Raw genomic sequence first — 15746 nt, 5'->3', positions numbered from 1 at the left:
GTTGCTTAGCGGCCAAGATGGCTGCATGGGAGACTGTTATTTCTGAAATCACAGTTGTCTTCAAGATTTTGTCTCAGTGTCTTTTAGAAGTCTGGAAGCGCCCATCTATGAGGACATTGATGTGTAAAAAGTGAAAGTCCACTGATCAGAAGATATTCTGTCTCCCTTTTACTTTATTTATGTGAATGGGTTGGTGTTCTACAATTTGGCGATTGCTCATACGGTTTCTCCCCCCCTCTCTCATTGAATGTATATTACATTATCAATACTGAAATAGTGGGGAATCAGGCAAGTCAGGTATGGCTTCATCCATAAAGATGTAGGATCTGCATGTGATTGCTCTTTTATTGCTGAGAAGTGTCCTCCACAGCAGAAAATGCTAACTTGTTGTGTATTTGAGTTTTAAAAAGGCTCCTAAAGTTTGCAATTTCTATCTCTGATGTTTCAGAGTTGATTTGCGCTAACGAAAAAAATCTATCAACCCCTACAAATATGTCAATTTATTATAATATACATAATACTTCACATTTCCTGTTGCTGCAGGATTATTTTCCTGATAGAGCAAACTGGCTGAAATGAATATCCTTCATTTGTACCTTACATGTAGCTTCTTTATCCTACTTGCTGTCACTGTCCACAGTTTTCTCTACTGTTTTGACTTTTTACACTCTTCTGTCATATTGTCATGGTGTTGAATATACAATCTTTCAATGGAAGAGGTATACTGTGAGGATTGTTTAATGGGATGAGTTGGGAGCGTTACAAAGACCACTGCTGTGGATGATACTTCAAACTTCTATAGTCCTGAAGACAATTCTCAGTAAAATTGCAGGTGTTGTCACAGAGCTGTTTCTCACGAGGTCATTTGTTTTTAGATCAATCATATCTTTATTGGTTCTGAATCCTAAGAAAGTCACCAATAATTAAACATCTCGGAACCCGTTTGTTAATATGGAACGAATATGAGATGCCGCATTTTATAGAAACATTACCCGATTTTTCTCAAGAGTTTATAAAATGCATCTGTATGAAATCTGAAAGAGAATGTCCCTATCATTCTAAAGGCCGGCTTTGATATGAATAGGAAAATCAGAGACCCCCCCCTTCCTCTCTTTCACCCTCCCCCTCCTAAAACGTCTCTTAGCTATTATTCTAATGTCCAGCTGCTAGCTTTTTAGGCAGAGGGCATCTGATGGCTGCCTGGTCACAGCACTGCAAATAGAAAATCCTTTTTTCAAAAACTTGTTTATCAAAATAGTCTCTGAGCAGGGCTTGATTAACTCACTATGAATTCATTTGCATGTCAATGAAAGGTGGTGAAAGGAGTTCTGTGTTCCTTACCATCATATAACGTTTCAATGTGTCTCTCCACTGACAAGGTTTATATCACTCTCTGCACACAAGCGACCACCATTATTGTAAAGAGTACCTTTTTTTTTTGTTAAAAAAAACAACACTTTTACATATTGCTGATTCAAAGCACAGTGGAGGATAACAAAAACCCATGTTACATGTACAATTATGATCCGTTTGCCATACACACGTAGACGTTCATTACAAGGAAATATTAAAGTAAATTGTGATATCTCTTGCCGTTTGCTCTTTATTATGCAGAAAAAGAAAACACTTAGCATGTAAAATGAATCTGACATTTTTTTCCCCTGGGATAAACTATAATCACAGAAGTTACACCGCACATTTCGCCTTTTTTTCTCTCCTTCCCATAGATCAGAGTGTAATTGCCAGTAATCAGGTCTGTTTGCTGCTGATAAAACCACTCTGAATGCGATGAACCCTCTTTGTGTGATGACTCAATTATGCCAGAAGTGGCTCATCAAACCTGGCCCATCAGCTGCTTTAATAAATAAGGAGGAAAACTTGCTGCAGGCGCATTATAATTCCATTCATTCCATAATTAAATCCATTCCCGTTTTAACCCTTCGTTCGTATAGTCTGCCTCTGGAAGAGGAAACAAAAACAGGAGGTGGGGGGTGGGGGGGACTGAAAAGACAGTGACCTTGTGCAGAGCATCTACCCATCCCCATAATTCAAAATGATACTGCTGAAGAAAGGTTAAGAGAAAAGGCTCAGCGAGGGGGGGGGGGGATAGGTATCGGTTCAGATAGAGCTCTCGTTCGTTATTTATGCATTGTCTCCACACACAGCTTTAGACAGTAATTATGTTAAAAGTGTAATCTAATCATAACAGTTGGTTGGGTGAAGTGTTAGGGAGCTGACATTTCAAACATCTTATTTGGTGTAATCTCATTTGCCTGGCTATCATCTTGCCTCTGCCCCAATCTGAAGAAAATGTAAACAATGTAATTAATTTTCGTGGTCTTTGAAATACTACTTGCACGACAGTAAGGTTGTATTGGTTTTTAAATGATTTGCCGCCAGTGTCATTGACTTAGTTGGACTTTATCACAATAGTGCCTATGTTAATTACACGAGGGTGTCCCAAGTGCAGGGATAAGCTGGGAACAAGGGGACATTTCAATGACTCAAGGTCAATGATGATGATTATTGTACTCATGACTATCCCTATTAGTTGGATCAGTAGCAGAACAGCAGTTGTTGGGATGGGTCAAAAATAGTAACAACACTTGTGTAGATGGCGACGTACAGGTGTACCGTTAGTGTCTTAGTAATCAACCTCAATAGTAGTAATCCTAGTCGTAGTAAGTACTAGGAGTCATTGTAGATAGTAGCATAAGTGGCAACAGGGGTGGTTCCTTCAATATCAACAATATGTGGAAAAACTGCATTGCCTTGTCAATGGCTAACCTTCTGAAGTTGAATTCAAGCAAATAACCTCATATCTGTAATCATGTGTATATTCCCCACTTGTAGTATGTACAACTATGGTGAACAATAATTCTGAACAATATAGGCTTGATTGCATTTATGTTATGTTATTCACCTCCCTTTGATTAGAGCAGGGGGAAACCACAGTTGGATCCTAAGTAACATATCCAATGGATAAGCGGTCCCCATTCAACTCCTCTCCAAACAGTGGATGAGGCCATGGTTATTCATGACTGCTTGGACTGAGAAGCCCTCTCCTCTCCCAGTCCCAGTCAGTCAGTCCCATTCTCTCCTCTCCTCTGTGGTGGGAAAGGTAGCAGATGGGGTTAGGATGGGGATTGGGCTGGGCCCAAGGACAGCAAGCAAAGCAGCCAGATTAGCACATAGAAAATCACATAGAAACCCTGAGCATCAGGCATTAGGCAACTCAGTATCCCCAGAGAAATCTGCCCCACACATGGGCAAATAGTCCTCCGAGAGCAAGACGTTATTTGTCTATTTTTGTTGGGAGGGGCAGGAATATGACTCAGAAGACCCATCGGCCTGCCTCAAATAGTAGTGAGTCTCTTTTTTCTTATGCTAATGTCTCCCAGAGTCCCCCCCTTTTGTTTTCCAGAGGGGAAATGCTCTGAGTGCCTTAATTAAGATGATGTTTTCTGTTTTTCCTTTTCTTTTCTTTTTTTCAAAGCTAACAGAAATAAATAATTCTGGTAATAAGATCTGTGAAGTGAAGAGGCTTAATGTACTCATTGTGTTCATCCTTGTTTTCCCTCTTGGATGTTTTGTATTAATTAGACTGCGCTCAATCTCTGTCAAGCAATCAATTTGCATCTTGTTCCTTCATTCCACAATGTGAGGTTTTATCATGTTTCCTGCTCCCCACCAGCTCAGACTGACTGCACGTTACTCACCATGTATGTCTATCATGACCAGAAACCTTTAGCTAGCAGTGAGGCTTGGAATAGCATGATCATTATCGGTAATTCATTATCCATTATAAACTGGGTGGTTTGAGCCCTGAATGCTGATTGGCTAACATCCGTGGTATATCGGACTTTATACCACGCGTATGACAAAACATTTATATTTTCTGCTCTAATTACTTGTTTAACCAGTTTATAATAGCAATAAGGCACCTCGGGGGGTTGTGATATATGGCCATTATACCACTACTAAGGGCTGTATCCAGGCACTCTGTGTTGCGTCGTGCCTAAGAACAGCCCTTAGTCATGGTAAATTGGCCATATACTACACCCCTCATGCCTTATTGCTTAAATATACTATGGTAAGTTGATACTATACAAAATGGAAAATATTGCATTTCGGTGAGAACTCACAACAGCTCTAAAGTTGTATCTTTCCACTCCACTTTTTGTTTTATCCTTTTATTTATTTATTTGCATTAAAGGTATATATATATATATATATATATATATATATATATATATATATACATATATATTTATAAACTGGGTGGTTTGAGCCCTGAATGCTCCGCTTTGCGTTGTGCCTAAGAACAGCCCTTAGCCGTGGTATAATGGCCATATGCCTTAATGCTTAAATATATATATATTTGTTTTTACAGAGAATGAATTTCTCACTCACATCCTGAAACAAGTCAACAATTGTGCACACATCAACCAAGGTGGACTGCGTGGACCTTGCAGCACGTCATATATATTGCCCAGAAAACTGCAAACAAAGGTAGGCATAATAATATATTTGTATATATACTGAACAAAAATATAATCGCAACATGCAACAATTTCAAAGATGTTACTGAGTTACAGTTCATGTAAGGAAATCAGTCAAATGAAATAAATGAATTCGGTGCTAATCTATGGATTTCACATGACTGGGCAGGGGCACAGTCTTTGGTGGGCCTGAGAGGTCTTAGCCCAATTAGAATTAGGTTTTCCCCACAAAAGGGTTTTGTTACAGACAGAAATACTCCCCACCCACTCCTAGATGATCCCGCAGGTGATGAAGCTGGATGTGGAGGTCCTGGGCTGGCATGGTTATACATGGTCGATTGGACTTACTGTACAATTCTCCTAAATGACATTGGAGGCAGCTTATGGTAGAGAAATGAAGATTCAATTATCTGGCAACAGCTCTGGTGGACATTCCTGCAGTCAGCATGCCAATTGCACGCTCCCTCAAAACTTAAGACATCTGTGGCATTGTGTTGTGTGACAAAAGTGGACTTTTATTGTCCCCCAGCACAAGGTGCACCTGTGTAATGATCATGCTTTTTAATCAGCTTCTTGATATGCCACACCTGTCAGGTGGATGGATTATCTTGGCAAAGGAGAAATGCTCACTAACAGGGATGTAAACAAATGTGTGCACAACATTTGAGAGAAATAAGCTTTTTGTGCTTATGGAACATTTCTGGGATTTTTTACATTTCAGCTCATGAAACATAGGCCCAACCCTTTACATGTTGCGTTTACATTTTATTCAGTATATATTTTCTAGTAATAGGTTCACGTAACATACATTTGGATATTATAGCATGCTGCTCTTGGATGTCCTGGGGGAAAAAAACATTATATTTTAGCAATTCACCCGTGAACAGATATAGTTGTGTATTTCTAAGGCTAATGGAAGTGGTAGCCAGGATGTTTTGGAATGAGCAGCATGTTTAGCAGTGTCATGTCAATGCCCTTTTGACCCCTGTGAAATCACAGACTCAGATATTGTTTTACATATGTAGGGATGTGTAGCCAGCTTCGCTGAATGTGCTGCTTTGTTGTTATACCACAACACTTAACTAATAAGTAATGTATCTTACTTAAGGTTTAAGGTAGGCTGAAGGTTACCATGCCTCCCAGTTTACGAGTCCAAATTGGCTAGCTGAAACCATAACAATGTCCGGACAGCTTTGTTTAAGGATAGCCTCTTTAAAAATACTCATAGTGTCAACAGTGAAGAAACGGGACAGATGTTGTATTGACCAATGACCAGCCATCATAATTTAAAATGTCATACAGTTTTGTGGCATGTCAGGAATATATGACACAAACAAATCACAGCCTGAGAGTGTAGTAAATATGAAATACCAACGAGGCCTTATTTGAATGGCATGTTTCTATTTGTACTGCCAATGTAAATTCTCTTTGAACGTCATGCGTTCCCTCCCTGTCTGCACGAGTTTTCTACTTCTACCATACTTCCGATTCCTCCTCTGCAGAATTAGACACAGCTATACAGCTTTGAGTTTAAAGACCAACGATAGCTGTTGTCAAATGGGTGCCAAAAGCACACCCTCTATATACCCTCTCAGAACCTTTGTGCTGCTCATGTTGCAGAAGCTATAATGTTTGAACATAAAAGGTTTGATCGGTTCCTTCGTCTCCCCTCCGATAATACAGGTCGTTTGCTAGATCCAGGCATTTGAAGGAGTACAGTACATCAGTGAACACGCTCACAAACATATTGACTGCATTTGTAAAAGAATGATCTACTGACAAATGATCAGTGAAATAGTGTACGTACTCCTCAGTGTCAGAACCAAGGTCATCAGGGATCTAATATCGATAGGAGCATTAGTATATTCAATTCTTGTTACCATAACGCTTTTAGTGTTTTCATTAAACATGATATTGTGGCTTGACTTGTAAGAAAGAGGAATCCAAATGTTTCATGTGTCGAGCATTATGAAATGTCCTGGTACAAGAGGTTCAATTATGAAACATTGTTGAAAACAAGTAGATTTACATCATGTGAGTGTTGCTTGTCAATAATGCAGAGGTGCATCATTTGTAAATATTTGTCAACCTGTGAAATTAATACAGCAATTACGCTATCTGAATATGAAATGTATTTGTATTACTGTAGACACTGTAGCACATACACAGTATCTATAAACGCTTTTGTCTGTCTGCATGTGTGTGTGTCTGTTTGGAAAAAGTGTAATGAACTAATCAGGTACATTAGTTGTTACAGAATGTCATCTATAGTGTTTGGGTAGTTGTTTGTTTCAATAGGGCCCCGAGTAATCAAAAGTAATGAACCTATTATGAGCAGGTCCTCCGAGGGCCCGGCGTGGCATTAAGAGTGTGGCACATAAAAGGTTTATTAAAGGAAATTAAGGTCCATCACTGCCACACCTGCTCCCCCATTATAAATGTATGACAGGTCAGTGCCTTCAATCACAACAGCAAACCAGAGAGAGGAGTCATGTTTCCCATTACCAGGAAAAGTAACAGCGTATCCTGTGACTCACAGATTTCACTGGCCTGTGACCACTATACACCGCCATCAGCCAGGAATAATTACGCTTAATAGGTTTTATTTGGGATCCACACGTATGGTGGCGAGGGAGAGTGGATTGATTTGAACAACTATTTTGGTCTAAACACACTACTGTATGTCTGTATGCTACCACCTGCACTTTAATGTCATTATTTTGCATTATGACATTTTTTCCCCACCTCAAAGTTTTTTTGTTTTGTTTTAACTTCACCGTAGCTTGGTATTTTTCTTTTACATGCTACATGTGTTTTCGTGACTCTACACCAATTAAATGCCACAGATCATTTGCACGTAACTACATCTATGTTCTGGGAAACATAGGCTATTGTTGATAGGAACGGTCAAAAATCATTTCAAATAAACTTCAACCACTGACGTCAAGGGCACTCAAACATTAAATGGATCCAGCATCTGCTGATAAAATGTTAACATCATTATTTCAGTCCCAGTTGTCAATATTTACAGAATCTGTATTTTGATAGAAAGTGAGTGTTACATGCATAATGATGCATAGTGTGTTCGTTATTTACAGATGGATTCAGAAGGAGAGGATAACACACTTCAAACATGCAAAGGTGAATAGCTTCAACAACTCTTACCATGTTCAGGCAAGCACATCAATAGCAGTAACCGAGCGCTTCAGCTATTCACACACATTCCACTTATAGAGCTGTGGGGGTCTAGGGGGATATCAGTTCAACAATCCAACTTTACAACTGTCAATTTTACGAATGATCTTACCCATTTGAAGAGCACTGCATTGCCATTACATTACTCAGATGGAGAATTACTTCATCAAATTGGAACAGTGGCTCAAATGAGTTAAGGAGTGCATATATATAGTGTGATTGAAAACCTCTAGACAGGCGATGCCATTATGCTAGTTTTCCAAGCCTCTGAAGTCTGGTTGGTGGCACCAGAGCCATTATTACATCTGGAAAATGTATTATGGAGTTGTGCTTCATGGGAATACGGTGGACCGCTGAATGAGATTTGCATCTGTGCTGCATGGCCCTCTGGGAAAATCGATTTGCCTTTTCAGATCATGTTGTCAAAGCTGTCAGGAGGATGATCTACAGTGGATTGGGGGAGTGGATTTGTTATCAATATAAAGGGAATCTTTGCGATAATTTTGTTCATATTAGAAAGCTTTTTTTTAAATCGTAAAACATTTAAATATAGCAACACATTTTTTGACAAGTAACACTAACTCTTTTTTTATAGATAATCTGCTCCAAATTCATGCTAGGCTAACACCCCACTACCACGAGGGTACAGTAAGTAGTAGGCCACAGTGTTCCTTCCCCGACTGGTTATCCAAAAGGTGGAGCTACTAGATCAGTAGTCTTGACCAGGATAATGTTTCCCAAGTAGACAGATGCAGAGCCTGAGTCACTCCACAGAGGAAATGTGAACATGACTATTTACCTAACATACCTCTGCTTCTGTTTCCAGTTCCAGTTGAATGCATCACCCAGGCTCCCGGGTAAGGGTTCATGACCTCTTTTTTGAAAATAAACCCTTACAGATATCCTCTAACTCACCCCGGGTTTCTATGTCCCTACAATGCAGAGTGAAATAGGCATCCTTTGTTAGTAGACGTGGTATGCTGGCCATGCTCTTATCTTGATAATAATGGTTATAATTACATTTGTCCCCGTAGCTCTTCACTGTTTCTACGTACATAATTTTTAATGGTATTTTGGGGGATTCGTTCATCATCTCAGCTAAATACAGTTTCTTCAACCTAATGTTGACCTTTTTTCACTATAGCTACAAATGAGACTTGTACTTTCTGAGTCCCGCAAAATACAATTGGTGAATAAACTGACAATGTTACAGTTTAGGTTCATTTTCAGTTAAAAATTTTCAGATGAACCCCAGTATGGCACATTGTTGACCCCATTGCTCTTTTCATTCATCCATCCCCCCACAACAGCACATATGGGTCTATGGCTGCTAGGAAAAGACTCGCCCAGGAAGGGGTGCAGGGCGCCCCCGTCAACAAGAGAAAGTCTCTCCTGATGAGGCCCCGCCACTACAGCCCCAGCCAGGCGTGCTGCGAGGAGGAGAACGAGGACCTGGCACAGTCACAGGACAAAGAAGAGCTGAGGAACATTGACACTCCAGCAGGTAGACAGATGTCCTGTTGTTTTGTCTGTTTTGATGAACAATTGACGCTGAATTTTAAAATCCCATCTGTTGCATTCATATTTCCGTCCCTCTCTATTGCCTTTTAGGGCCCGGCATCAGCCAGACCCCATAGTCATTATGTACTGGAAGTGAAAGACAACACTGCTGGGTCTACATAAGTTGTGTCTGTCTCACATCCTCAGATTGAAGTTTATCTTTCATTATTTTTTTTGTTGAGGCCAGATCTCGGACTTCTCATTTTCTTTTTGTCTGGTGTGTTTTCGTTTTTTTTTCCCTCCAGAAAAGTCATTCAAAAATAGGTTGAAAACACTGAGAATTTAAACATTATGATCGTGTTTGCCTGAGGGCCTTCGGTTTTGAGTCTCATCTGTTGCTGTTTGTAAAGTTAGTTTAGTTGAGTGTAGAATATACACTTCATTGATTGATTATTGACACAAGCTGATGCTGCAACTTAAAAGAACCAGCTCCCCTTCTGAAGGAGGACATTGGCATTGCCTAAACATGGTCTCATAAAAAACAATGTCACTGATACAATAGAATAGAATACATAGGGTGCTCATTTGTCAGGAGATACTAAGACCAAGCTACGTACTCAATGACATAAGGAAATATTTGTGTTTATTTCATTTAAAAACATTGTCCCCCTCCAAAAGCAAAACATTTCTATTTCCTAATGAATTGAATTTTGAGCATTTTGGCCACAATATCCATGGTTTACACATGCATTCTCACCCACTATAATCTGCACTTATTTGGTATATTTTTAACGATGTAACTAAGCAACAAACGTAATTGTCCCCTTCGAAAGCTTTTGTTAGGCCCTCTAACACAGTCCAAATATACATAATTAGGCATAATGTCTACAGCTCATTATAGTACACATGTGGGTAGTTAAATGGACCAAGAGAGTAGCTCAATGAATTGTGCAGATTCATTGGAAATGGAATTGATTTGTTTCTGGGGTTCATATAACATTACAATTATCGTAACCCTTTTTGCACTAGCTTTGCCATCCGTTTTTTTCCCCCTCGGATAACTTTCTTTGTTCATATACCTCCCTCGTGGTCTGTTTGGGTTTCAAGCAGAGCTTTTATGTGTCTGTATTCTGTCACCACTACTTTCCTACTGCATTATAACCTTTTAATCAAGAAAAATGTATATAAAAAGCCCTATGAAATACAGTGAATGTGTATCAAAAGTCAGGCAACACAAACAAATGACTGCACATTGAGCGGTTAACATAGATCTACATACATTTGTCAACATCATTTTGTCACAGTCTGGTCTGGGGCTATTTTATGTGAAAAGATTGTGACAGTTCAAGTGGATAGAACAAGCAATAAGAATGTAACAGTGAGGATACCGTTCATATCTGCATTTCATGACGAAAAGAGGTTGAAAATGAGCCTCTCATTTGGTCGAGCCGCATTGCTTTCAGCTCCAGCCAAGCTCCAACCCTGCTGCAGAGCGCCGGTAATGGCTATTCTGGAGTACAAACTGTTCACCTGTTCCAATACACAAACCACAGGAGGGATCCAAGTGCAGTCTCTTTTCCACTGCACTTCTCTCACAGTGTGTCATCCATCTGGGCAAAAAGAAGCACTTTTTTTCTGTCTGCTCTGCTAATTGTAGCTAAGCATAACTGACTTTTACTCTTTGGCCAGGCTGCTTTTTGTAATGCCTCTGTTTCGAAAGGAAATGCCTCTAACAACAAAGAGGTTATTAGCCACGTTTTGCATTGCAAAATCCAGCTTGATATTTTTGTGGGGTTGCATCTAAAAAAAAGGAGTTTCATCAAGTCTATTTCGTTCAAGTTCTTGCTCTGCTGCTGGTATGTTTTGACCTGTCCTCTATTACACTCAATACATTTACCTACATTTGCACAACCTAAAATCATACGCTTCAAATCAAAAGCCAGTTTTTTTTTTTTTTTTTTTTTTTTGCCAGAGGTCCGTTTCCAGATAACACTTCCTGCATTTAGCAGCTTTTCTTTTTTTGTGGGATTATGTTTTGTACTGTGGCCTGACTATAATGACGAGTTGTATCTGTTTGATCACGTCTATATCCTCCTCAGTGGAATCCACTTACAAGCCTACGTAGCCTATACGCATCCTAAATGACTCCCAAATCTATCATCAACCTATTGGATCCCTCTCATTCCATTCTCTGTGGGCTACTTTTAGTTTGGTCCATGACGTCTAGCCACTTAAGAGGATAGATCAACTCAGTACAGTACAGCCTACTTATGATTTATGAAGTAAAAACCCTTATGGCCTTTTGCCAAAGAGATTTAGCACAGAATATAAGTTTAAATGATTTGGAGGATCAAAGGAGATTTTATCGGATCAATCCAGATGATAGCTTGCCATTGTTAATCATTGACCATGAGTTAATATTAATATAATCAGGGGTGTTACTAAAATAAAGTGTCATTTAAAATGCATTTTGGGGAACTAAGAGGCCTAGCTTTCCTGTCAGTTCCACTTAAATTGACTAAGCTGGAAACCAGAAAATGAATTGTCAAATATTTTACCATTACTCACAGTCTTGGGATACATTAAATATTTTGATATGTCAATAAAAATGTCCCCTGATAAACAATTTAAAAGCTTAGTAAAGAATCGATATAAAAATAAATTACTAGGTGCACTGCACATAATGACATGTTGAAAAAATGTAAGTTAAAGAAAGGAAAGGAAGAGGAAAACAATGGAATGTTTATTTTATATTTTTTTTACTGACATTTTCGCCACTTTCTTGGTTCTTATGCTTACATAATGAATATGGTTTCTTAAATGAGTTGTATGCGAACGACTACATGTTAATATCTAAAAAAAATCATAAAGCCCTGCTTAGCTTACACCTAATAACTACTTAAAACTGATGTCCAGTGTCATAAGCGATGTAGGCTAAATCTCTGTCGTAATCTGGTCCGTCTTAATCCATATCAAGTTGTTGTATTCTGATTGGAGATTTTAAAGAAGACGAAGACAATCTTTGTCTTTATCTCTAGGTTTCATGTTCAACTAGCCAAAATAAGTGTCCCGTGTATTATCTCTGACATACTTGAGGAATTGCAGCATAATCTTGCAGTTGCTGTCCCGTCCATACTATTATTATTTTCATTACATATTTGATTTGTCAATCCTCTTAACAGTCATTTGAACTACAAGACATGCGTTTTCAAGATATGGAAACTGTCATGAAATGTGCCTTGAATGTCTCTGCTAAACATTCTAACTAAGCTCAAATGGGGACATACAAATGGTTACTCTCTCTGCCCAGGCAAAGGTTCTCGGAAAAGCATGGCCTTAACATGAACAATGGATTCAAAACTGACAGCCTCGTTCTTTATTCTCTTTGCTCCTACTTTGTTTCTTAGATGGTTGCCAAGATACGCTTAATGAAGTGCCCAACCAAAATGGCTGCCAGGACTCAATAACAAAACCCCATGATTCCTTTGGATGGTCTGAAGTGGTGACTGATGACTCTCTCCATGAGGAGGTTGCCGCCTCGGAAACTCTGGAAGATGAAGAGGTGGAGGAACGAAACCAAGAAGAAGAGGAAGAAGAAGACCAAAGTCAGGACAGGATTAGTATGACTTGCAGTTCTTCGCCACGTAAAAGCCCGTACGGGGACAGTCGGAAAGCAGAGTGGGAGCCTCTGTCCCTGACTCATTCTGCTAGGGTGAATGGCTCCAACGGCTTCATCAGCAGCCCCTCCAAAGCCACCACCGGAGAAGGACACCCATTGGGCAGGAACGGCCACCAACACATGAGAGAGGACAATCCTGACTCGGACCTGAGGGGGTACAACATGGGCAGAGTAGTCCCCTTCCAGGCAGGGGCCCTGCGGCTCTACCCCAGTGAGGAGGACAGTGAGGGGGAGCCAGAGGTGGAGAGGCCTCCCCAGCTGGAGGCCTGGGCGCTGGGCCTGCAAGAGATGGAGAGACCGCTGGGCCTGGAGATGGACCGAGACAGAGGAGACAGAGACAGGGACAGAGGGAGGGTGAACCTGAGCCTCCTGGAGCAGGCCATGGTCCTGCAGTCAGAGCAGAGGCATGTCATCCACAACGCCTACAGAGAGATGGACAGGTTCCTACTGGAGCAGATGACCAATGAGAGGAGGCACCAAAGGCTACTGGATGTAAACTCCAGGGTGAGCTATCATGGATGCAAAGGTATGGATAATAGATTTGAATATGTCTTATTTCTTTGTCACTTCAAGATTTTTGCTATTTTATCAGGTGTATGTTTTTTTCACAACAGGCTTTATCAACGTGATGACAGAGAGGACCCTTTTCTTTTAGCCCTTTCTCTGCTTTTGTTTGGGTACTATTTTGGAAACTTGAGCACAATAGAACCACATACAGTGAATATTGCACTTATTGTAATGAAGAGTAGTGGGCATAAAAGAAGTACACAACAGACATGATTATGCATTTTTATCTAGTACGTATCAGACCTCTTGTGATGTTAATAATGAGGCTCTTCGAAACATAAAAATAATAAAATAACCATATTCTGAGGGGGAAATCGGAGGGTAAAAAATCCTCTTAAGTACTAAAAACATTTTGGTAACAAATGAAGTAATAGACAAAAACAGACTAAAATAAAAAATAAAAAAAATCTTCTGATGGAATTGCTACTACTCAGAAAATTGGATTTTGATAGGAATCAACTGGATATTTAACCATGACCATAACTCTTAAATCCACCCAAAGTACCCCTCATGTTTTCCACTGATTCTTCAAATGACTGAAGCCTAATGTGTAATCCCAGATGTAATCTTTCGATGGATGGGCATTAAGAAATGAATGCCCTGTGTTGAACTGGAAGCCTTAACTAAAATTACAGATTAAAAGAAGCATTTTGCAAAAAAAGTGTCTAGCTCTTTGCATGATACTGTCCTGCAATCTGTATGTTTCTATGTAGATACTGTATATCTATGTATATCTATAGCACTGTAGCTTCGGTATTTAAGTGCGTTTCCACTTAGCAATTCCCAGAATCTCACTTAAAACACATTTTCGAGGAACATTCATTCAAGAGAACCTCTACAAGTTGAATCAAATTAAACTAGGTTCAATAGCTAAGACAATATTTCCAAAATACTTTTTTAATGAACTATTACCTTTGTTCTACTCTTTGTTTGTGTGGTAAGGAAGGTTATAAAGCATGTCAAGAAGGATACGGCAACATTCTTAAAGGTGTCGTTATGTATGCCTATGTACAGTATGTGTGACATATGTGAATGTCTATGTATAAATCAAAGAGTTCCTGCTGTTTGTCTCCTCCCAGACTCTCCACGGCCAGACAAGAAGGATATTAGGTGTCCCACCCCTGGGTGTGATGGAACTGGTCATGTCACTGGTTTGTACCCCCACCACCGGAGTCTGTCTGGCTGTCCCCACAAAGTCAGAGTCCCCCCAGAGAGTAAGTCACTCACGTAGACACCTGCTGTATACATCATACATACACAAGCACACACACATATAGAATACAATGGAATGAGATGTTGTGATCAATCATGAAATAAGTTCTGATGTTCGAAAGGAAATCATGAAGTTATCAAACACAGATGTAGGATCTTAATTTGAGCCAGTTTGCTACAGCAGGACAATAATCCGGGAACAACAGGACATGTGGATTATGATGAAGGCCATTTATGTAGGGGTTGATGCATTTTTCGTAAGGGAAAATCAAGTCTGAAATTTGAAAGTGGAAATTACGGATGCATTTTTGAGCCTCATATGCACTGCCAGTTTAACATTTCCCGCAACAAGGTGGTCAAATGAAGACCTGTAGGTGCAGAAACTCTTTGATTGAAAGGCATCTCCACATTTTCCATTTATAGAATAATGCAAATAGAAAAATAATACTTGTTGTCACCTAGGAACTTGGAGTTTACCTCTAATTTCAGAATATTGAAAAGGCTTTTTTTTATTGGCTGTGATTTAGTCATTTAAATGTAACATAATAAACATTAAACACTGATGTTACAAAAGGAACATAAAAAGCAATTACATTTTGTTCAATATGAAAGCATGTGCTCTTAGACCAGAGGCAGTGTTTGCAAATCAAAGGGGTTACTAACTCTGTATTCAAAAAAATAAATAGACAAAAACCTGCAAACTAATTGGAAAATATGTACAGAAAATAAAAGTTTCCAAGGATACCGAGTGGAACTCCAACAATGACAATGTTTTCTGAAAAAAATATCTGCGCTTTGTTGTTATAGTCTTATTTCCACTAAGGTATTTATATTATGCAACCAACACACAGTGCACTGACAATGGGAACAGTGCTAGTTGGAGATGCTTGTGTCTTCAAAGGATCTGTGCACTATAACCATGGTTTCTGTCTGATCTCTCTACATAAGCAATGTGTTAATTGAATAAAATGGTCAAGAAATGAACAGGCAGGCCCATAGTTTTCAACTGGATTCTTTTCCTGTCTTTTCAAGTCTGTTAATTCTGTTAACTCTAGGCATTCCTATGACTCCTATGCCTACTCTAAATGATG

At 39.4% G+C, this 15746-nt stretch overlaps 1 protein-coding gene across 5 annotated transcripts in view; it reads left to right on the top strand.

Annotated features, from left to right (window-relative positions):
* LOC118394800 (suppression of tumorigenicity 18 protein-like) overlaps positions 1 to 15746 on the top strand; it is a 42364-nt gene that overhangs the window by 10078 nt on the left and 16540 nt on the right. For all 5 annotated transcript variants that reach the window (XM_035788360.1, XM_035788359.1, XM_035788358.1 and 2 more), the window contains exons 2-7: positions 4394 to 4512; positions 7601 to 7643; positions 8524 to 8554; positions 9008 to 9201; positions 12605 to 13402; positions 14523 to 14657. In XM_035788360.1, the coding sequence (XP_035644253.1) occupies positions 7601 to 7643; positions 8524 to 8554; positions 9008 to 9201; positions 12605 to 13402; positions 14523 to 14657 (1201 nt within the window). In that variant the 5' untranslated portion in view covers positions 4394 to 4512. The remainder of the gene's footprint in view (positions 1 to 4393; positions 4513 to 7600; positions 7644 to 8523; positions 8555 to 9007; positions 9202 to 12604; positions 13403 to 14522; positions 14658 to 15746) is intronic.

This window comes from Oncorhynchus keta, chromosome 15 (genome assembly GCF_023373465.1).
Source record: "Oncorhynchus keta strain PuntledgeMale-10-30-2019 chromosome 15, Oket_V2, whole genome shotgun sequence".
Classification (NCBI taxonomy): domain Eukaryota; kingdom Metazoa; phylum Chordata; class Actinopteri; order Salmoniformes; family Salmonidae; genus Oncorhynchus; species Oncorhynchus keta.
Note: the sequence above shows the minus strand (reverse complement) of the source record. Positions and strands in the feature narration are given on the sequence as shown.